Raw genomic sequence first — 24,455 nt, 5'->3', positions numbered from 1 at the left:
AAGCACAAACCAACCAATTACAGCCACTTCATTTACTGGGGAAAGTATAAGAGAAGGCGGCCATGTCATAACTGCGCTCATCACATTATACGCCACTGTTTCCTCCTGCATCTCAGTGACCAGGGGGTGCATGGAAGGGAGAGCACAGTGGGTTTGAGTCAACACTAGCCCCGGATATACCTGTCGGGGGGCAACTTCTCACATATAACACACAGCTGGCAGCAGAATCAGCTTCTTAAAGTTAGCTGACTTATGCACTTTACCCAGGTGTCTACACACTGAGTTTCACATGCTCAATAACTAACAACAGGCTGAAAATGCTACCAGCTGTGTGCCTTGCCATTACACAAGCAATTATATACGCAACGGCACAGCCATCCACATTAAAAAACTGAAAAGGCTGGAAACGGTGAAAGCAGTTTTAGGGAGAGAAAATGCCAAGCAAGCACATTAGCATTTGTTGGTGGACATTTTTGGTGGACTGTAGTGTGTTGTTTCCAGAGGGGAACCCCCAGGGCTTTATAGGCTTTCAGAGAAGGCCTAATGATTTCTGGGAAATAAACAAATGTATATCTGTTATGTTTAGTTCATTTTTATTCAGTAGAATCTTGCTTGTATTTAAACTCTGCAAGTATTGCAGCTCTTCTTTCATTATTAAGTTTTGGGCAGAAGCAAAATGATTAAGATTACATTTTTGAAAAAAAAGACAAAAGAAAACTACCCAATCAGGAATTATTTTTCTCTAGGTAGACATGATCTCTCTAGCTAAGTGGTCTCTCCTATTGGTTAGGCCTCTAGGAGCTGAAGAGAAGTCCTAAGGCATTAGGTCAGCCATCAGCATAAATAGAAATTGACAGAGGAATTAACAAATCAAGTTTTGATGTCCACAGACAGGACCAATTTAGGGACGAAAACCATCAATCTAGGCCTTCTGGCAGCCACAGACAGAAATGGGAAACAGCGGTAGTAGTTCTCTACCAGACCTCACTGCTGAAAGATTCACTATGAAAATGCAACATGGTAAAATATATGCTACTTTATATATAAAATATGTGCTAGCTTCAAGGAAAACATGGAATGTCTTTTAGGAGCTGTAAAATATCTGTGTTTAATCTGTGCTTAATGGCCAAAACAAACCACTAGAATCCCATAGGACGTTAGCATTATCAAAGAGATTTTTTTTCCTCAAGGTCTGGCAGACTATTGACATTTATGACTTAAAATGAAGGCCTAGCTCTAATAAAAAAGGATTGCCACTAACTCTTTCTACTGAAATTGTAACATGTTTTAGTTATTATTCTGGTTCTATTACCAGAAAAAGCCCTGTTAGTAAATGTTTTTGGGAAATGATGGAGACTGAATAACAATGCTTGTTCTTTTTTTACCTTACTGACCAGAAGGGTTTATTCTCTCATGCACACATGCTTGCAGTGAAGTAATGTAACATGGCTAGGTCTTCAACCATATAGTGACCTATCATTCATCCCACCGATCTATCTACCATTAACAGGCAGCAGACCTTATGCAAGCACTCTGAGAACCTTTCCCACAGCACGAATACATTACTCATAACAGAGAATAATATAAAGCGCATTGTAAACTGCATTAAAATACAATTTTACTAATATGGCTTGATGAATTCTGTAAGCCATGTAAGACCATGGACATGGAATTTCTTGTATTTTATTTTTTTCCCTTTTGACATTTGTTACGGTTTACGAATCACAAACAAATGTAATTCATTTTTACATGACCATTTTCCAACCTTCCAAGGGATAAAGAGCTATCCCTTAGAATTAAACAGGCTTCCTTCACTACTGTGCCTTTAAGACTGATAAATGTAAATATATATGTAATATCTCTCATCTGATACGCTGCTCTGTTCTGAGAAAAGCAGCCTGAACTGAAATGCTCTGAATAATCTTGGTGTGAATGGGCAGGGCTAAACTGCTATAGACTGCCTAAGTGCATGTATGTGAATTTGTTTGTTTTCATGACATCACAGAAACAATGAGTTCAAAACATGCTGTTTTTGAAGCTTAGTTTCTATAAGGACTATAGAAACTTTGGAGTGAATGGCATTTAGCAATGTTTACATACTACATCAAGCTTCTTTTAAAAAAGATACAGAATTTTTCCACAATATGGGCCTTAAGACACATTCCTTTAGTCACTGGAGAAAAAAATACATCATAGGGAAACAATGTCAACAACATAACCCTTCAAAGATAATCTCTACATAACTCTCTGCATGGGTGGATTAACTTAGTCTGGGCTGCACTACTGTGTAGCATGGTTCATCCAGTAGACCAGTTGAAATTGTTTCTCAGTTTGAGTTTGGCTATTGCTATACTATTGTTTATTATTATAACTGTTACACTGGTAACACAAATAAGTGCAGAAAACACAATGAACAAATAATGCAACCCATGCTAATGTGTGTCAACAACAGTGTAACTGAGAGAAACTGAATGGCAGTCCAACATTTTCAAAGTGTCTCCTATGCTCAGATCAGAGACTTCCTCATAGGATAAACTACAAGCCTTTAAGGTGGACCTGCCTCATCACGATTCACATGATGCACTAAAGGCTTGTTCAACTCAGAGAGGAGCCTCTCGCTCCATTAAAGGGGAAAAAGGTTTGAGTTTATTATTGTTATATTATTGTATAACTGCTACACTGGTAAACCACAAATAAGTGCGGATAACACAATGTACAAGTAATGCAATCCATGCTAATGTTAGCCCGTTTGGCTGAACAGCAAAGTAATGGATGTTTCAGTCACGTTTCAAGTGAAAGTGAAAACGCCGCACCACTTCTAACTGTCCTCTGCCTGTCCGCTTTGTTTTATAGGCAGCAGATAAAGTAATGGCCTAACATGGCTAACCAGAGCACTTCTGTGTCCTCTCATGCCTGTTTGCTTTAATGAAGCCACAATGTCATGGCTTTGTGCACAAAATGGGTCATGTATTTTGAAGCATGCATTACTGTAATATTTTCCAAATTCAGCAGCATCTGATGGTCAGAGGCACGACTGCACGCGATGCACATATAAGACAAATGACTTGAGAAATTCAATGAAGCTGAACTTCTTATTTAAATTTCCCATTCCACCTTAAATGGTGTAGCACTTACTTTCAGGTACAGAATGTAACCACTGCTCCATTTAATCTTGAATGGAAAAACTGAACAAAAGGCTGGAAAATAAGAAGCCAATTTCAGCTTTGTAGAAATTAAAATGTGAAACAACACTTAGCACTCTTTTGGTCAGGCCTGCAAGGCTAGAATTAGAAAGTAATATTAACATAGATTTATCTATATATATATCGTTCAGGTTAATTTTTACTTTTTCACACAATGAAAATATTTCTAATTTATATTGGTTATAAAAAAAATGTGAAGGGACATTACAGAATAATTTCAAGGTTAACCTAGAAAAATAGGTTTACTTAAGCATCTAAAGTGGAGTGAATATTTAAAAAAACAGCTATATATATATTAAACAATTTTTTTCAAAGTCTCAAGTTTGCGTCTGCAGCTGGACTTCAGCCCAGGAAAGCCGGTGCACTGATCCACCGGTGCGTCTCTGAACAAATTTCAAAATTTATCCAAAATAAGTGGGTCTACTGGAAGATTTAACACAAGTTGCCTTCCACAAAATCAAACAGAAAAAAACAAACATTGCCTCAACCACCTGAAACTTTTTTTAAAGAAGCAAAGCAGAGCGAAAGACACTCTGACAAATAGACGGATGTACAGACATACTTTTTGTCGATGGCCGGCTTAACCCTCAAACCCGCCCCTGGCCCCCTCTCCATCTGCTTGGCATATTTTCGAAACTAAAACACACCATTGAGTGGGGTAACAAGACAGGCCTTGTCTAGGGCATGGAGCTCATATGGACGGCTAGCGGGAGTCCTACGAGAGAGAGGTGCGCTGGGCCTGGCTAGTCCAGGTTAAAATAACAAGCGGCCTCTAAGCAGCCATGGGCAACAGAGCTCACTGAAATACGTGTGGCACACAGACACACACATTCCAGCAAAGGTATGTGCATGTAAACACAAACAGAAACACAATTATGCAAAGTTAATGATAGTCTATTGTTTAGTGTTTTGGAAAAACCTTGCATCATGCCTGTTCCTGTAAGAAACTGAACTGCTGGCAGCCATTACTGAGCATAAAAGGAACCATAGCTTGAAGGCCACAGCTGCAAAACTCATCTGCGCCTCAGACAGGCAGACGTATCTGATATTTTCAGTGGACTACCCCGGTCACGAACATCTCGTAATCAGCTGTAGCCTTCCATGAGAATGCTTACCTGTGTAATTGCAGCTAGTCATGTTTAGAGAGGCCCTGGCCACTCTCACTTTTAAAATGGAGGAGGTTTTTTGGCAGGCGGCTGACCAAGCAGGCAAGACAGCTGAAGCTACACATTCCAGGTTGGGCACAGACGGGCCGGACGCAAGGCCCCTTACAAGTAAAATACAGAGTGTTGGCCCTGCCGATGTCAAAGCGCTCTCTGTCTGCTGCAGCAATGCAGACGAAGCCAATTAGAAAGAGGGGGAGAGAGACCAAGAAAAAGCAAAAGAGAGAGACAGAGAAGAGAGAGAGAGAGAGAGAGAGAGAGAGAGAGAGAGAGAGAGAGAGAGAACCGCATGAGGAAGAAAACAACCTTCCATGTGTAAAGCACTCTGGCGCAGCTTAAAAATCTCTCAGCTCAGAGTGAGAGGCCGCAGCAGGTAAAGGTGGAACAGAACCGCGTGTGAAGGAATATGTTCCACTTACGACAGGAAACCATTAGCGTCAGAGCCTAAAGAGAGAGGTGCAATCAACCCCCTCCCTCCATTTTACAGCTTCTTCACACTGCCGCTCACTCAAAAAACATTTCTAATGAGGCCCAGCAGGTTGAAAAACTCTACCCACTTACCCTGTGTCTCTAGCAGGTTGGGAGGAATTGAGATTGAGCTCTCTCCACTGTAGAAAAAAAATCCATGGCACCAAAATATACTCACGGTCTCCATGGAACACCATTTGCGTCAGTGAGAGAACATTGTTCTTCCTCAAATAGATCCTAGCACACCCTTTTTCTCCTTCAAACCTAATCTATTATCCTTCCCTTTATTACAGAGAAGAAAAAAAGCACTGAAAGAATGTGAAGCTACTGTAAATCCCATTTTCCTCTAGATAGGGAAGAGAAAACGCCATAGGCACATGTCAGGACAAGATCACTACAACCCCCCTAATCAGTTGGTAACTTTGTGAACTGAATGTGTGTCAACAACACTGTAACTGAGAGAAACTGAATGGAAGTCCAACATTTTCAAAGTGTCTCCTATGCTCAGATCAGAGACTTCCTCATAGGATAAACTACAAGCCTTTAAGGTGGACCTGCCTCATCACGATTCACATGATGCACTAAAGGCTTGTTCAACTCAGAGAGGAGCCTCTCGCTCCATTAAAGGGGAAAAAGGTTTGAGTTTATTATTGTTATATTATTGTATAACTGCTACACTGGTAAACCACAAATAAGTGCAGATAACACAATGTACAAGTAATGCAATCCATGCTAATGTTAGCCCGTTTGGCTGAACAGCAAAGTAATGGATGTTTCAGTCACGTTTCAAGTGAAAGTGAAAACGCTGCACCACTTCTAACTGTCCTCTGCCTGTCCGCTTTGTTTTATAGGCAGCAGATAAAGTAATGGCCTAACATGGCTAACCAGAGCACTTCTGTGTCCTCTCATGCCTGTTTGCTTTAATGAAGCCACAATGTCATGGCTTTGTGCACAAAATGGGTCATGTATTTTGAAGCATGCATTACTGTAATATTTTCCAAATTCAGCAGCATCTGATGGTCAGAGGCACGACTGCACGCGATGCACATATAAGACAAATGACTTGAGAAATTTTGTTTCTCTACACTAAAACATTTCACATCAAACCACTCTGAATGACTTCATTTACATCTCAACTACTAAATTATGCATAAGTGTTGAAAAATCTAATTTCCCTTTAAGCAGCTGTGTCCTTAAAGGAATACTCCAGTGTTTTAACCCAGTCTCCACAATCTGCCACATCTGTAGCATACATCTGATTACCAAAGACAGTAATTTCATAAAGTTTCATTAAGTACATAGTAAGGGTGGAGTTTTCCCAGGCTCCTGACTGGTCACTTATGGATTCCAGAAAACTCAGAGCAAAAAAAAAAAAACGTAACCAGAATTGCTTTTTGTGCATTGCTGCAGTATACAAACATTTCAAAAAGCTTCATAAGGATACCTTTGCAAAATATTCTCCCGGTCTGTCTCATTCTGCATCATTACACTGTAGTAGCTGTAGTTTCAGGGCTATTTAGTTACATATCCCAATTTTCAGTCATAGAATTCAGCTGCTGCTCACTATAAGTGAGTCAATACACTTTCAATTCTTTTCTAAGTTAAGAAAAACAAAAAAGGTAAATAATTGTGCAGTAAAGGTGCGTGAGATAGAGATTAGGTCGAACACACTAGCGTATTCCTTTAAAAGGCCCATATCTTAGATTTGTCTTTTATTTCCCCATTGACACCCCCCCCCCCAGTCAGTAATTTAATTTCTAAATGATTATTTTCCAACCTCTCTTTATCCCCTAGAATGAACAGGCTGTTTTGGTCACTGCGCTTTGAAGACTGAGATATGCAAATGAGCTCTGTTCTAACTTGCTTACCTGTTTTGTGCCCCATTTATAAAGCACTCCTTGTGTTTTCAACATGATTGGGTGGGGCTAAACTGCTGTAGGCTGAACAGGTCCACAGACAGACATATATGTTACCTCACCAAAACAACAGATTAAAAAAGGGCTGTTTTTGCAGCATAGTTTCCAAAATGTCGACTGTACAGGCAGAAAGACAGAATAGTATCGTTTAAAACATACTACATCAAAGTTTTCTAATTCAGCAAAACAAGGCCTTTAAGCAACAGCCTTTTCCCAGGAGTTCTTCTGCCACTCAATCTTTCAAGTAAAATCATAAAACCTACAAGTGAGCTTGTGAAAAGAGATCAATAGGCTCAACATTCACAGACTTAACATTGCGGAAGAGCTGAACGGAAGAGTGCAGGGACACTGCCCACAGTTCTAAGTCATAAATTCTGCATTCAGACACATTTATTGAAAGCTCCAACGCTCACACAGACAGCACAATCCCTGGGCTAGTGGCTACAGGAGGAGAAGAAAGGGATTTTCTTATTGGTGCTTGGAATCAAAGAAAGAAAGAAAGAAAGAAAGAAAGAAAAAAAGAAAGAAAGAAAGAAAAAGATGTCCTGTTTTTTACAGTCCTGTTCTCAGGCACAGGGTCCATCTGAAGAGGCTTATGTAATGCACTTCACGCGGCAGCAATGTTCATAACGGACCAATTTTAACTCGGCCATCGACAGTGCCCAGGGCATGTGCTCTGTAGAGTGGGTGACAGATAATGTCACAGTCAGCGCAGCCATGCTTCAGAGTCCACTTCCTCATCTCCTCACTGCCTGCCAGGCTAATGGGGGCTGCTAATGGACAACTGAGCTGCTCAAATGCTGATGCTCACTCCAGCACAGCTCCTCTTCCTGACCAAAAACCTTCAACATCTGTAATATGCACATCCTTCCAAGGCTGACAATGGTTGTGTCCCTCTGTGTTTGAGTGTGTTTGTGCTGGGACACAGATGCCTTATATGCTTAACCTACTGGAAAAATATATGAGTATACTTTATTTAATGTTTATTATGTTTTTTTACTTCAAGTACTAAATATTTAAGTTCAGCAAATAAACAGCAATTTTGCGTTGTGGTGTTATTCGCGTTATTACGCTATTATTTGTTATTATGGTGTTATATGCTATATTCTCTGTAGAAGAGGTGTTAAATCATTTTTACCTAGAACATAAAAACATACCATTTAAACATGGGCACCAAACTTTTGTAAAATCACTTATAACAGTATCCTGGTATTTATGCCACACAACAATATTGATTGAAACGTATAAAACCTGAATGAAATACATAAACAGTAAATCAACCGTATGTTTTGTGGAAATGTTTTGCTTAATGTTACCAACACTGTGCGCGCTTTAAAAGGCTGATATCATGGAAAAATAACTTACTCTTGCTTTTTTTTAAAAATAAAAGACCATGATGTAGCACGTAAACACTGTCAGAACATTCCATCCAATCAGTCCATATATGCAAACTAAGCTGCAAAAACAGTTTTGAATTCATTGTTTTTTGTGATGTCAGGAAAACCAACACATTGACGTATAGCCACCTACTCCACCCAGTCATGTCAACGTTATAAGGAGTGTTTTGGCTAGGACTCTTTTTTGGATTAGTACGGCCAATCAGAATAGAGCTCGTTTATGGAAAAATTGTTCTTAAATGCAATAAAATAAAAACAGCCTGTTTAATTCTAATGTTATTAATGCAAAATCTATACAGTCTGTCATAATGGGATACATCTGAAAGATTTTCTGGTGCTGATTTTTTGCGACACTGCCCAAGCAAGAGTGTCTGTGTGTAGCTGGTGACGGTTACTGCGTGCGGCTCCATTGAGCAGCGCAGGGCCACAGAAGCATGAATAGTGCACGGTGATATGTTTACACTTCCAGACTTCACAGATGGGACAACTGCACACACTCTTTTTGTAAAAGCACTAGCATCACTGCAGGCAGCACACGTGGGCACCAGGTGTATGAATGCATGCACGCACACATACACATGTGTGTGTGTGTGTGTGTGTGTGTGTCAGAGTATGCGAAAAAAACTCATCTTCTTTTACTTCCATTCCAACGCAAAAGAAAAATACACAGCACTTCTTCTGTATTACACCAACATATTTATAACTTCTTACACTACCATTTCCAAAAAGACTTCGTCCAAAGAGTTCCAACACTTTCTCAACAATTTCTCGAATCACTAGAGGGCGCAAACTATATTGCAGGCTGTCAGAAGAGAAATGCGGCTGCTGTATTTCTTCCATGTCAAAAACAAACTGTAAGTAAACATATTTATGCATATGTAATAATTTTTTTTCTGAAAATACAGTGTCTGTATTGATACATCATAGTTTTAACACTAAATTCCAAATATGGGAAGTTAGAAACAAGGATGTAAAGTGTCAAATGGCATTGAGACATGAAATTATGTGTGCATCACTGATTCGCAAAGAATGACCAATGTTGCGGTCGAGCTAAACACATTTACATAAATGTGACCGTATTCACAAATGTCAACATGTCATTAGAGGTGATGCCCTTTTTTGTCTCACAGTCTAAGAACCTTCCACGAACAGACCAACCACATCCTTAGAATCCAACTCAAACAAAACACTAAACGACTTGGCTCCCATCTCATCTGCTGCACATTTAAATTCTACCCATAAACCTGAACACAAAACCATGCACACTTTGCTAAATCAAGCACCAGTGCAAAGTGCACTGTAAGAAAACGTCACCATGGAAGCCCTTGTAGGGTTTATATATATATATATATATATATATATATATATATATATATAATAAGCTAAACCAAATAATGTAAAGCCATGTTGGCTCTATGTCAAAGGAGCTGCTCCAACGATATCTGCTAAGTTTTAAGACATTTGCAGTGCAAAGCCTGGATGCTTTATTGTTCAGTCTGAGCCCACATGCTCAGGTCACCTCAGCATTTTGAACATTTTAGCAAGAACATCATAAAAATAAAGTGCCAGGAGTTCAAAAGCAGATCCCTTAACTACTGTGTCAGAATGTGATGGGCAAAAACAAAGCAAAGCAGATGAAAGCAAAGCGTCCAAAGAGCACAGGTTTGGGTAATGAACAGATCGCTCTTACTTGCTCTTATTTATTATTGTGCACACAATAAACAGCGTTTGGAAAAGGGGTCTTGACCGTTTCTCCCAGCGTGTTCACACAAACGAGCATCTTTTACTGCGTGCACTAATCTGCATCGCCTGGGATCTACGGTGATGACACTGATAATACTAATAATTCCGTGCGTCTACGCGACCCTCATGCACACCGCACCGTACCAGCAGCTGCTCGAAGAAGAAATAAAAAGGAAGAAAGTTTCTACCTGGTCCCTCTGAATGCATGGCAGGGAGGTCCTCCTGTGCGACTTGCTGCTGGACTGCGCGTGATGTGCCATGTCTGACGATACGACGGAGCTGGACCTCCTGCGCCTTTTAAAGACGGGAATGTCTCCCCTCGCTCCCGTCACGGAGGCGCTGCCCTCGCGCCGCTGTGCGCCCTGATTCGGCAGCAGCCGGTCAGCATAGCGCGCCAGCAGCACACCGAGGACCCCCAGCAGGTAGGCCACGTACGGTCTCCAGCCCGCGCGCACTTTCTGTAGCGAGATGAGGGCGAGGGCGCGCACCACGCTGACGAAGACGATGACGGAGACGCCCTGGCCCAGGCGGACCACCATGAGTGCCGCGCCGGCCACGCACGCGAGCACCGCCGCGCTAGCCGTGAACGACAGCAGCTGCTCGTCGGAGCCGCGTACGAGCCACTGCGCCGCCGCCTCGCCCACGTGACACGCGGCCAGCAGGAGCGCGACGCTGCCGGCGAGCGCGCCGCCGCGGATCAGGTACAGGCCGAGCCAGAAGAAGGCACATAGGAGAGTGAAGGCTGGCGAGATCAGAGTGCACAGGGCGCCGCCGTCAGTCGGCTGAGGGGCAGAAGGAGAGGCCGCCGTCCACGCGCCGCAGTCGCCGCCGCCGCCGCGCTGCGCATCCCAGTCCACCAGCCGCAGGAGCAGCGCGAGGAAAACCGCGACGCAGGCGACGCACGCCGCAGACGCGAGGCCACCGCACCCCTGCACACACGCGCAGCGGCAGTCCCGCTCCAGAGGGGTGACGCACGTGCTCACGTAGCCGTTGCGCTCGCTGGCCCGCGGGCTCCTGTGCTCTGCCGCCGCTGCCGCTCTTCTGTCGCTGTCACAGTCCACTGCCATGGGTCACCGCGAGTCGCCCTACGCGTGCACACGGGGCGTCCGACGCGTTTTCATGGCGCTCTGAGAACGAGGGTCTTTGCTCCGGCGCCCTGTTCTCACCCTGAACACATGCTTGAGTAAACAAAAGAAGTCCGAAAGTGGACGCGCCGCCGCGCGTGTGTTTGTGTGCGCCGGACAGTGGGGGGAGGGGAGTGAGGGGGGATTACACACGGTGAGGAGGATTCCTCCTCGCTTTGAGCGCGCGCGAACCTCAGTCCGTAACATTCCCGCCGCGCGCCATGCCGGCCTCACAGCAGTAACGGTAATCGCCCAGCGGAGCGGAAGGAGGAGCAGCTCCTGCCGTCTCGCGCGCGGAGGCCATTGCTCCTCTCCACATCAGCGACCGTCTTTCCTCCTCCGCCCTCGCTCTTCCGTGCTCTCGCGCGGCCGCTCGTCTCGTTTACTCGGCGATCTTCGGAGCCTGAAACGACGTCCGGCCATCAGCCTCGGCCGCGGGCGGAGCGGTCAGCGTCAGCGTTCCCGCAGCGCTCCGCTCGCTCGCTGTGGGCCGTTACTGGCCCGCGTCCCGTCACTGGCGGGGCAGCCCATAACAACAGAGTGGCGGACTCCACACGCAGCCAGGGCCGAAGCGGCGGGTAACGGGCTGAGCAGGCTGCCTTTGTTATTAGGCGCTACTGAGCTGCGTGTTGTTCATTTCTCTTTTCCCATGTTCTGGTCAATACCTGAGCACTGCCTGTGAGCAAAGGGGCGCAATAGGCTCCATACCATAAAGCCCGCTGCAGGCGGTGTCAGAGGATCAGCGTTTCCACGGAGTTTGGTCGAAATATTGAATCCGAATGAGGGCCTTTCTCACCTGCGGCTACGTCATCCATCAAGCCCTGAACAGAGGAGGATGAAAACAGACCGTAAAGGAGTGGAGCTGTACTCACATTCACTTTATCAGTTTCTCTCAGGGGGAACAAAGGACCTGCATAGCTTCACTGTAAAAAGAGCATCTCCACATACAAACATAAGCAAAACTGGGCTGATCACGTGACCAGTCGATTATTCAAATAAGCAATCCCTTGAATGGCCAGTTTGGTGCAGTTTTGCATCCGTGCCTGCACATTTTAAAGCAACGCTGTGGAAGATTTTCCTACTATTGAAAGAAGTAACAAAAATGCTTAAGTTTGGTGTCTGTTTGCAGTGGATCCCCTTGTAAAGTCTCAAACAGGTTGTTTTTTGGACTACGTTATGTGTCTTTACATGTTAGCTTTACGCGCACCAACACAAAAAGAAGGTCTGGCTTGATTTAGACTCAAATGGAAAATCCACTTTATCCAGATGACAATAATCAATAGCTCACTTATATCCTCCGAAGACACGTCCTTCAGCTATTTTTTGATGAGTTCTGTTTGAATTCTCTCAACACGCTCACTATGGATTCATCGACTCTGGGAAGTGGTCCAGTGCTGTAAAATGTTCCACACGTTGTGTGCAAGTGCAGGTCTCCAGATCCCCAAACCTTACATAGTGCAGCTTTAAGTGAAAGCAAATATATGATGTTAATGGGCTTAAAAACTTTTCTAGCTGGGTTTCAATACTCAACTTCAGTACTCACGTGAATGAATAAACCATTTATATGATATGTGGCTAACACGTTAAACTGACCAACTGAGAGCACATCACTACCAGTCATGAGGAGCAAACTCATATAGACAATACGTCAAAGATCTGAGAAAAGAGGTACATTGTTGTTCATGAAGCTACAACCAGTGTAAATGGACCCCTGAGGGTACATCGGTGGTCTTAAGTTTTTCAGTAGGAAAGGTATGTATTTGTACTTTTTCAAAACCTAATGTTTTTAATAGAACAATAAAACTTAGCCTGGAGTCAAGATTGTGGTGAAACATGTCAGAGTTTAACTGCAGTGGAGTACAATTATGTTCTTTAACTAAAGGTCCACCCCAAGGATACCAAAGACATGTACCTATCAGACCACTGAAATGACTTACTGGCTCTACAGAAAGCCAATATCTAGGGAGGAACTAAAGAACTGGGGGTATAAAAGGGATGAAAAGATATTTCCGGCAAAGACATTTCAATGGTCTGATAGCTGCGTGTCTGCGGCTCCACAATCCTGAGGCGAGGATACCCTTTTTTCTTGTTGGCCTGCCCCTGGATGAACAGCAGCCAGAGGCCATGTTTGGAAAGCTGCAAAAGGCAGAAGCTCCTTCCGCCCTAGGTCAGATAAGAAATAGAAATATCAAATAGAAGATGAATGTATATACTCAAAAGTAGGTGGAATGCTAGATGACAGCAGGCTGAGAAGCTGTTTCAATTGGAGAGCCGTCACTACAAAACATGAGATGCTGAGATGCAGGAGAGAAGGTCTTCAATCCAAAGAATGTCATTATTGTAACTTTTAAAGTGGATCAGCCATGAATCAGCCATCATTTGAAAACATCAGCCGTGAGTCAGACTGTTGAAGAAGACCACAGAGCACATTCTTAGTGTTGAATTCCTGCACAAGCTCTGTTTCTATATATTTTGCATTTACCTTTAAGATGGGAATGGGAGGAGTAGTACGTACAATCTAACCCAGGGTAACATGTAATGCAGTTTTTTATGTAGTTCAGCCGGTTTGTTTAGAATGTGCTTTGGCTCATCTTGTATTCCCATAGCATCATCACCCGTACATCTTCAAAGCAATTGGACAGATATTTCTCCAGATTCAGCAAGAAGACCAATTAAAAAAAAAGGCGACTGACTTTTTATTGTACTTTAGAACATATACATTAGACAGGAAAATGAGAAAATGTGCACATCCACACCTCAAAGAAGAAGACTAAAACTTTAACTAAGAGGAAAATCAAAATACAGGTGTATAAAAAAGGGGGCTGTGTAGAAGGTTCACAGGGGGTGCTGGAGCCTACCCCAGCTGTCACTGGGCAGAAGTCAGGATACAGGTCGCCATTCCATCGCCAGGCAGACAGACACACACCTAGGGGCAACGTAGCTTGCCCAGTTGGCCTGACTGCATGTCTTTGGACTGTGGGAGGAAGCCCATGCAGACAACATGCAAACTCCCCACAGAGAGGACCTTGGTCACCCAGCCAGGGAATCAAACCCAGGCCCTGCTTGCTGTGAGGCGACAGCGCTACACAGCGCTACCCACCGTGCCACCGTGCCACGCCATTGAGACGGTAGCCCTTAAAAGATAAACTATAGTTATTCCCACTTCAAGTAGTACCACTCCAATCTGTCCAGCAGAGAGAAGGAAACCTGTTCATGTGCCGCCACCAGTTGCTGAGTTGTGTGTAGAAGTCACAGACACTTTTAGCCAGAAATCATCATGTAGATGCTGCTTAAACAGCACCATTGTGAAGAACACCAACAGTTAACAGTTCAGTTTAGAGCAACCAAGATAGTACTTTAGTGCCCACATGGGGACGTTTGATACACTGTCACAACAAGTCTCCAACATAAACAATGTCAAAAAGGTCAATTTCCCATTTTTATTCATGTACACTACTTTGCAAATGTCAGAGACCACCCTTAATTTTGAAGATTCCCAGGCATGGCTTACCTACGAGTTATTCATATTACAGTGCTGGGAAAACAATAGAAAGCACAGCACAGAATTCTCAATAACAGTATATTTGTTCCTTTTTTCAGGTCACTTGCATTGAGTTTTTTAAAAGAAATCTGCAGGCATATTTTTCAGCACCTCCAAAGTTCAGTCTTAGAAGTTGGTTGCATTTTCTGCTTCTCACAATCCAAATAACCCCACATTCAGTGATGTTGAGGTCTGCACTCTGGGGTGGTCAGCTTTTCAGCTTGATTTGCATTTGGTGTTTTTGGTTGATTTTCTCCTTTTTTTATGTCTATTTCTTTTCTCAGTAATGGTTTTTCTCAGTAATGGTAAACATTGATTAGCATTCAAATCTGAAGCTTGATTTTCTCCTCTCTCAATCAAAGATCTAAGTACTGTTTATCTGATGATGACAGGTTTGATGTTCTGCCAGGTCTTGCATAGTTGTGAGGAGTCCATATCTTTCTATATCTTTCATAATGTTTTCAACTCCAGTTTTGGAAACTCTGGTTTTCACCTATTTTCCTTTCTCCTTCCTAATGCAAGTGGAATGCCTTATATTTAATCTAAAAAACATTAAAAACAATGTCCAATTTGACTGGAAATGAAATATATGAAGTACGGTCGATGACAGTACTATATGATATATTTCAAATTGATTATGCTGGTGTTATCTCTTCTACTTTGCAATACCTTTGTCAGTGTTTGACAGTTTCTTTCACTAATAATATTCAGATTTAAGGGTTTATTTTATGTATTTTGGTTGGAAAGCTTATTGGGTTCAAATAACATAAGATTGTATTGAATTGAATCTGCAACAATGAACTGTGCCTATGAGGAAAGTCGTAATGTTTGTAAGCCACTGTTAAAAACATTTTAATTTATAGCAGAGATGAGCAGGTTGCTTGTATAAAACTTCTATTAATCGCTCAAATTAATTGCTCAAATTATTATTAATAGTATTACTGTTATTATTTTGCAGAAAACATAACATATCATATTCTTGCCATGAATTTTCAGGGGATTCTGAAGTGTCTTGAGACAGCTTGACAGTAGCGTCCTGCTACCTCAAGCTTATGCTTTTTAGTGGAGTACTAATGAGACTATAATTCAATTCTGTTATTTATTTATTTATTTATTTGTTTATTGCACTACTGCTGTAGAACATCTAGAGGATATTCATGCTGTGCTAACACATCTAATGCACAATACCACAACCTGCACATTTGTCAAATAAGCACCTGGTGAACAAAAATCAATTTATTCACCTGACAAATAATTACAAAATGCACAGTGGCATCTAATTTTAATAGCCCTCCTTAGCCTTTCTTCAGACCTTCCTCGACAATGCATTGCACAGAGATTATCATGTAAAGGAAGCAGAAGAAATACCCCAAACCCTGTGTGTAGTCGTAGAGGTAAGTCTTATATTGCACTCTTTGATTATTTTGTTTACTGGTAACATTTGCATATAAACAAATTGTGTACAAGAACAGCTTCTGTGTGACTACGTCAGACACTCTACAGTGAACAGACATTCTTTCCCTGTTTATAATTGGGCTATAAATGTGAGCATGTGGTACATGGTACAATGGTTTGTAGAACATACAGTAGAAAGTATTATATGTGGAATCCTTGGGTAAGATTCACTGTAACAGGCTTGAGCAACATGCTCCCTTTTTTCATGTCAATAATTCTTTGACCTCCACAATGTGAAAAATGAGAAAATGAGAAGTTAGCTCCATTTAACCCCTTAAAACCCTGGCTTATTACATGCTAAGGCTTACTGTCCCTTGGGCTAGGGTGCAGAGATTTAGAGTTTTTTTGAGGAAAGGGAGGCCCTATCCACCACTATCAGAGTAGCCTGGTGTGTGTATATATACTTCAAAATGAACTAATTAAACACATTTCGGTCTTTCAACTAACTCAGACATCATAATGAAATCCTTTTACTTTGAGTGACTATATGTCCATAACTTATATGACTGTAGGATTTTTTTGAACAGAACTCAAAAACACTAGTCATTACATAATAATAACAACAACGATAATAATAATAACATACTACTACTACTAATAATAATTATCATTGTTATTTATTATTATTATTATTATTATTATTATTATTATTATTAGACATTCAGTTTTAGTTAAATGCTAAGTTAAAGAGATACGTTTTTAGGTGCTTCTTAAAAGTAAGCACTGAGCTTGACTGTCTAATGAAAGGTGGAATTGAGTTCTACAGTTTAGAAGCATAATAACTGAAAGAGGCCTCTCCATGTTTTCTGTATTGTACAGAGGGCGTCTGTAGAAGGCCACTATCTGCAGATCTTAGATTACGTGCCGAAACATAAACAGACAGACACTCTGTGATGTAAGCAGGTGCTAGGTTGTTTTGAGCTTTAAAGACTAGTAGCAGATCCTTAAAATCTATCCTGACATGATTAGCATACACAGAATTAAGTTCACTTAATTGCAGAAAATCTGTGTTATGGTAGTGATGATTCTTAATGTTAAGATACATACTGATTTTTGGAGCAGTTAGCTATGTGTGACAGGGATGCAGTCTCTCTTCCTGCTCTAAAGGTGTAGTTAAAATAAGGCTCTGTCTATAGGCTAAAACTGTTTGTGTTTCAGTAGTGACATGAAAACACGGAACAGCATTTTTTAGATAAGGTTTGTTTGTTTTTTTTGTTTTTTTTTAATGACTCTCTTTGGACTTTTTGGATGTTTTAAAAGAAAGCAAAAATATATTTGAGAAATCATTGAAAAAACAAAGTTTTATTTCATTTGAAGTTGAAGTGTTTGAGATAGACATTGAATTGAAAGACTTTGTATATGTTTAGTTTATTATTTTATTTTTACTTATTATTAGCTTATTACTTTATTATTAGTTTATTAATACCTTGGGTTTAATTAGGTCATAATGTAATCTTAGTAAATATCTATGGTCTGAGAGTAGACTGCAGTTTAAACTAAAATGGTCATCATATATGAAGTGACAGTCATCAAGAAGGAGATTTAAATAATAAAGAAGTGAACTGTGACTGTAATTCAGTAATTGCAAAACATTTCAGAATTAAAAAGATACTGTTGTGGTGTAAAAACATGGAAAATCTGGAGAAAAGTCTGTCAAATTGTCAAAATTCTAAATTCAAAATTGTCTAAATTCACAGGTGATGTAGCTATACTAATACAGATGACCAATAGACATTACGAGAGAATATTCAATTCATGTCTAGCATCAATGCAATCTTGGCACAGAACAACAGGAATAATTGGAATAATAATAGTTTCAATGGAGAATATTCAGTATGTGGAGCACATGAAAAGACTAGGGGCTGCCATGCATTTTGGGTTCCTTGAATGACTTTTAAGCATGTCTAATGCTTTGATTTCAGAAGGCCATCTCAGCCTTTGCTATATTTATGTAAAATGCTTTGTAACATAGTCATGTGTTTTCTCAGAACTTTCTAGGAATTGTGTTTGTTTAATGTTCAGTGTGAAACAGGAAGTACATTCCAGGACCAGACGTCATGGGCCTCTCTTGGCAAAAAGAGTTGTCAATCAGATTAAAAGCAGTTTGTAGCAACAGCTGTAATGTATAACAACACACAAATTTGGCTCTGTTCAAAGTACTGCCTACTACAGACAGTATACAGTAGCAGGAGTAGCATGCAGCATACAGTCTATGGTCTACCACATCAGTTAAAATGTCTTCTGTAATCAGTGAACCAAACACATCAATTAAGATGGTAATATGGTAAATATTTATAAAATCATCATTTACTGTGTACTTTCTGTTGGGAGTGAGCTAAACCTAACCCTTAAATTTCAACTTATGATACAAATAATACTGTTTGATTTCTTTTAACGTAAAATTGAATGATTTAGTTTTTCATTTTAAAATGAATTTCATTTAAAAACTACTGTCTCACATTTTCATGTCACTACCAAAACCCAGAGTTTTAGTCCACAGGTGGAGCGTTATTTTAGCCAGACTCCTACATTTCAGAGCAGAAAGTAAAACTGCATCCCTGTCCTCAATAAGATTAAGCGACCCTTATTATTCCCACAACGGGGAAATTCCACTTCCGCATTTAACCAGTGAAGTGAAACACTACATACACACTAGTGAATACACACACACTAGGGGGCAGTGAGCACAATTGCCCGGAGCGGTGGGCAGCCCTATCTGCAGTGCACGGGGAGCAGTTGGGGGTTTGGTGTCTTGCTCAAGGACATCTCAGTCATGTGCTGTCAGCACTGGGGGCTGCAGCGACCAGCGACCTTCCAGTCACGAGGCCAGTTCCCTAACCTCCAGCCCACGACTGCCCCCCAATAGCCACACCGCTGAGCAGTTACATTTCATTGTTTGGAAGCAAATGTGTCCCAAAGCCTGAAAATCAGTAACTTTAAGTAACCTTAACTGTCACTACTGAAACACATATTTTCTGCAAATCTTTTTTTGCGTTTTAATGAGAAGCATATGATTTAATGTGTGTACAACTGTTCAAACCTGTTTCTGCTAGTGGTGTACTGGCTATAATTTTTATTAGCATTTTAAGTTATGCTCAAAATTAACTGAAATTGTCACTACCAAAACACTCAACACTCACATGTTAAAGCTTCAGTAGTGTTGTAATTGTTTTGCTACTTGCAAAATGGAATTCATTTGTTTTAATATGATAAATATTTAAAAATGAATAGGAAAACTGAAAGCAAATGTATGCTAGTCTTTCATCCACGTCAATTAAAAGTCTGAAATATGTTTTCACTTTTTTAAAATCTCACTTTAAACCACTTTGATAGAATGATACATGTGCCAGTATTCAAACACAAGGTAATGTGTTATTCTGAAGTTAAGCCAATGTTGGGTTGATGTTGCAATACTTGATTAAAATGCCTTGAAAAAAACCTCTCACTACTATTATTTCCATGTACTTGAGTAGACCAACACTGGACCACAGCTAGTGTAAACATGACAGAGTAAATCAAGAACAACTTCAGACAGAAAGAGAATTTATGCCACAAAAACAAAAAAACGCTGATAATACGATCTCTTTATCTGGTCTGTATTTACATTCTATGTAACTGGACTATCTGCCCTATATAGAGTAGACTGACCAGGTCAGCAGATACAGTTAAGGCCAAACATTTAAAAACACTTGGGCTAAACTTAACACATGTCAAGGTATTACACATTTCTTTTGGCAAGTCAATTAAGGAATCTACTTTGTTCACATCAGAGGTTTAAAGCAATCCACTAGAGCCAGATTTACTTCAGCTTTAACTCACTCACTCAGATTTCCAGTGGATCACCAACTGTGACGCATGGAGAGGAAGCATCATGAGGGTGTTTTGCTGTAAAAAAGGACTGGTGAGAAAATACACTTGAGAAAATAGATAGCATCATGAGAAAGAGGATTATCTAGAAATACTGAAGCAACACCTGAACACCTGAATGAAACAGCCAGGAAGTTAATACTTGGTCACAACTGGGTCTTCCAGCAGAACAATGATCCTAGGCTTTCCTCTTTTATTGTGACAATGGGTTAAATAAAGCAAATACAGCATATACTACGTATATATAGAACATACCCATTTATGACTGGTAGCCACTCATTGTAAATAACATTAAAAAATTAAATCATTTCACTTCAGCATGGGTTGCTAAGTAATGACTGCTTTGCAGCTAACAGTCAATACATATCTACCACATACAAAACAGGAAATGAAGCACTGTCTAATCTAATAAATTAGATCATTTCTATCAGATAATATTTGATCTGCATCAGATTCTGAAGAAGCGTATGACAGCAGGACTATATCAAACTCATCTCAAATTCAATTCAAAGTTTCCATCAGTAGCTTTGAAGACAGAACAACTAAAGAAACTGGAATTAGCTAGAAACGGCAATTCAGCAAACAAGATGGGCAATGAAATGCTTTCCAGACTGGCTAGAACAAATTTACATCCAGATGAACAGTCCCAGACCATTACTGGCACTATTCATTCTGGTAGGTAGCATTTTCCTGGCATCCCCCAAACCCATACAGGTCCATCAAACTACTGGAGAGTGAAGCGTAATTCATGTCACAATTACACTTCCAGTTGACCAGGACAGATCTTGCAGGGCAGACATTTCACTATGTGACTTGTGGTAAAGGTGGCATCCTATATGAGTGCCCATTCTACTGCCTACTGAGGCATGTCTATGTGCTTAATTTTATGCAAATGTTTGTAATGGATGTGGCTGAAACACCTGAACTCAACAATTAGGAGGGGCATCTTTATATTTTTGGCTATGTAGTGCATCAGAGAAAGCTACAGGCTAGAAAGAAGATATATAAGGGAATTTAAAGATGTTAGTTCTGAATATACAGTGCTTTATGTTATGATTTTATACAGTTGAATAATTAAAGACTTTTACTTAAATTTCATTTGAATTCTTCACCCAGTATCCCAGACACAAATGCTACAAAGATGCTACAGAAGTTTGATGCTGTTGGACGTCTGAATAGGTTTATATGATAACCAGAAAAGAACTGGTTAAAAACAAACAAACAAAAAAAAAACCACTTAATTCAAAAATCAGACATTGTTCTTTTCTTCACATAGGAGCTAAAACTCACTGAATGATAGCCTGAACTTTTTTGTAGTCTTCACATCTGTGAACATCAAAGCACATTATTAATTAATTAATTAATTATTAATTAAATATTAAGAAATTAATTGATCAATAATTATTAACAACAAATGATACTGCGCACAGGAACTAGAATGAAGGAGCTATTGTTCAAAGATTTGCCTTTACGTGCAAAGATCAGAACTGCCAAGGCTGTGGTCTTCTCTGTGGTTCTTTGAGGATGTTGAAGCTGGACAAAATAAAAGCAGGGGAGGAAGAATATTGCTGTCTTTGAATCTTAGTGCTGGCAAAGACTTTTCAGAGTCCATGGACAGCAAAGGAAACAACCGAACAGATCTTTGACCAAATCAGACCTCACCTCTCACAGGAAACCCAAATAATCAAACTGAATCTTGTTTTGGACATATTCTGAGAACTAATTCACTGGAAAGAGGTATTGTGCTTGGAACAATTAAAGGTAAAAGAGAAATGGAACAAACAGCTACAAGATAGATGGATACAATCAGAGGAATCATGAACAAGCCATTCAGAAGACCTATAAGCACCCAAACAGAAGACAGGACAGAAACATTATCCAAATGGTTGCCAGGAGTCAGAATTGACTTGAAGGCACTTAATAATATGATATTCATAAATTGATCAGTTTAGCTTGGCTTTAGTTTAGGCTTGTCTGATTGTGTACAGTCTTAACAACCAGTGGTTTATGTTTAGGTCTGGAGACTAGGATTCAAACACATGATATTTCTGAGTGTGTGATCTGCAATCTATTTTTGTCTTTCATGTCCAACTAAATTTCATCTGGACCGTATGAGGAGGGGGTTGCTTGGCTGAGCTCAGCACTCAGAGTTACTCAGAGTAGATGGGCGCAGAGCACAATGTGATTTGTCATGCACGAGAAGTTATTTTACCTCACTCACTATGAGAATGTGTTTTAGGCAGGTCAGACCGCCCCTAGAAACAGTACACTGGGGCTAAACATTCATATTTCTGGGAGAACAGTAGAATCTGGACAATCAACTGAGCACTGCCTAAAAAAAGACTGTGATATTTTCAGAACACAGTGGTGAGCTTTTAGTTCCCTTCAATTAGTGTGATTCATAACCATAACAATGTTTAATTGGGAGGTCAATAAGTAGCTTGCTTTAAATCAGGCAGTCATTTTTTTCGGATTGCTGACCCATGAATGCACTCTGTGGAGAGCACTGGAGCAGGTAAAAAACATAGTTTCACTCACCAGTGTTCTCCCTTGTTCCGGGCATCAAGCTGGCCTTTGGCCCTGGCTTTGGACACATGGGCCACAGCTGTTCACCTAACTTACTCAAAGCTCAGTCTTGCCCGCTGCAACATCATATATGGAACAGAACAGTGCAGACCTTTTCTTTGTCATTAGTGAAATCCAGTGATGGACGAAGTACACAAACCATGTACTTGAGTTAGAGATATCCAAGGCAAAATATTGCTCCAGTAAAAGTAGAAGTCTTCCCTTTAGACCTCCACTTGAATAAAAATACTGAAGTATTTGCCTTCAAATGTACTGAAGTATTGAAAGTAAAATTACTAAAAGATGAATTATGGCTCTAATGTCCTAGTACTGCTTTGTAACAAGACTCTTGCTTTATTAACTCATTTTAGGTGAAGATGCTCCAGTGTCTCTCTTGGTAAACCAGTCTTTTAATAGAATGGCATTAATTAGTGATGCTGACGTCTATTAACATGATAACAAGCACAAAACACAGAAGACCAACAGTTTCCATCAGGGAGAACCGATGGGCTCTGAAATCACTTTTTGTATACAAGCAAAGTTTCAGTTCAAGATTGATCTGCAACTTAGTTACAAGTTTAAGTTGAATAAAAACTTGCTATAAACTCAGGTTCACAAAGGAGTTTTCCTTTACTACATTACAGTGGGGCAAAAAAGTATTTAGTCAGCCACTGATTGTGCAAGTTCTCCTACTTAGAAAGATGAGAGAGGTCTGTAATTTTCATCATAGGTACACTTCAACTATGAGAGACAATATAAAAAAAAATCCAGGAAATCACATTGTAGGATTTTTAAAGAATTTATTTGTAAATTATGGTGGAAAATAAGTATTTGGTCAATAACAAAAGTTCAACTCAATACTTTGTAACATAACCTTTGTTGGCAATGACAGAGGTCAAACGTTTCTTGCAAGTCTTCACCAGGTTTGAACACACTGTAGCTCGTACTTTGGCCCATTCCTCCTGCAGATCTCCTCTAGAGCAGTGATGTTTTGGGGCTGTCGCTGGGCAACACGGACTTTCAACTCCCTCCACAAATGTTCTATGGGGTTGAGGTCTGGACACTGGCTAGGTCACTCCAGGACCTTGAAATGCTTTTAACGGAGCCACTCCTTCATTGCCCGAGCGGTGTGTTTGGGATCATTGTCATGCTGGAAGACCCAGCCACGTTCCATCTTCAATGCTCTCACTGATGGAAGGAGGTTTTGGTTTAAAATCTCACGATACAGGGCCCCGTTCATTCTTCCCTTAACACGAATCAGTCATCCTGTCCCCTTTGCAGAAAAACAGCCCCAAAGCCTGATGTTTCCACCTCCATGCTTCACAGTAGGTTTGGTGTTCTTGGGATACAACTCAGCATTCTTCTTCCTCCAAAAACGACGAGTTGAGTTTTTACCAAAAAGTTCTATTTTGGTTTCATCTGACCACATGATATTCTCCCAATCCTCTTCTGGATCATCCATATGCTCTCTGGCAAACTTCAGATGGGCCTGGACATGTACTGGCTTAAGCAGGGGGACACGCCTGGCACTGCAGGATTTGAGTCCCTCTCGGCGTAGTGTGTTACTGAGGGTAGCCTTTGTTACTTTGGTCCCAGCTCTCTGCAGGTCATTCATCAGGTCCCTCCGTGTAGTTCTGGGATTTTTGTTCACCATTCTCATGATCATTTTGACCCCATGGGATGGATGAGATCTTGCGTGGACCCCAGATCGAGGGAGATTATCAATGGTCTTGTATGTCTTCCATTTTCGTACAATTGCTCCCACAGTTGATTTATTCACACCAACCTGCTTGCCTATTGTAGATTCACTCTTCCCAGCCTGGTGCAGGTCTACAATTTTCTTCCTGGTGTCCTTCAATAGCTCTTTGGTCTTGGCCATGGTTGAGTTTGGAGTCTGACTATTTGAGGCTGTGGACAGGTGTCTTTTATACAGATAACGAGATCAAACAGATGCCATTAATACAGGTAACGAGTGGAGGACAGAAGAGCTTCTTAAAGAAGAAGTTACAGGTC

At 40.8% G+C, this 24,455-nt stretch overlaps 1 protein-coding gene across 2 annotated transcripts in view; it reads right to left on the bottom strand.

The window, feature by feature from the left end:
- pde3a (phosphodiesterase 3A, cGMP-inhibited) overlaps positions 1–12,025 on the bottom strand; it is a 111,498-nt gene extending 99,473 nt beyond the window's left edge. For both annotated transcript variants that reach the window (XM_017710635.2, XM_017710636.2), the window contains exon 1: positions 10,079–12,025. In XM_017710635.2, the coding sequence (XP_017566124.2) occupies positions 10,079–10,957 (879 nt within the window). In that variant the 5' untranslated portion in view covers positions 10,958–12,025. The remainder of the gene's footprint in view (positions 1–10,078) is intronic.
- Positions 12,026–24,455: the final 12,430 nt, after the last annotated feature.

The sequence above is a fragment of the Pygocentrus nattereri genome, chromosome 1 (genome assembly GCF_015220715.1).
Source record: "Pygocentrus nattereri isolate fPygNat1 chromosome 1, fPygNat1.pri, whole genome shotgun sequence".
NCBI lineage: Eukaryota > Metazoa > Chordata > Actinopteri > Characiformes > Serrasalmidae > Pygocentrus > Pygocentrus nattereri.
This window is presented reverse-complemented; position numbering and strand designations above follow the sequence as displayed.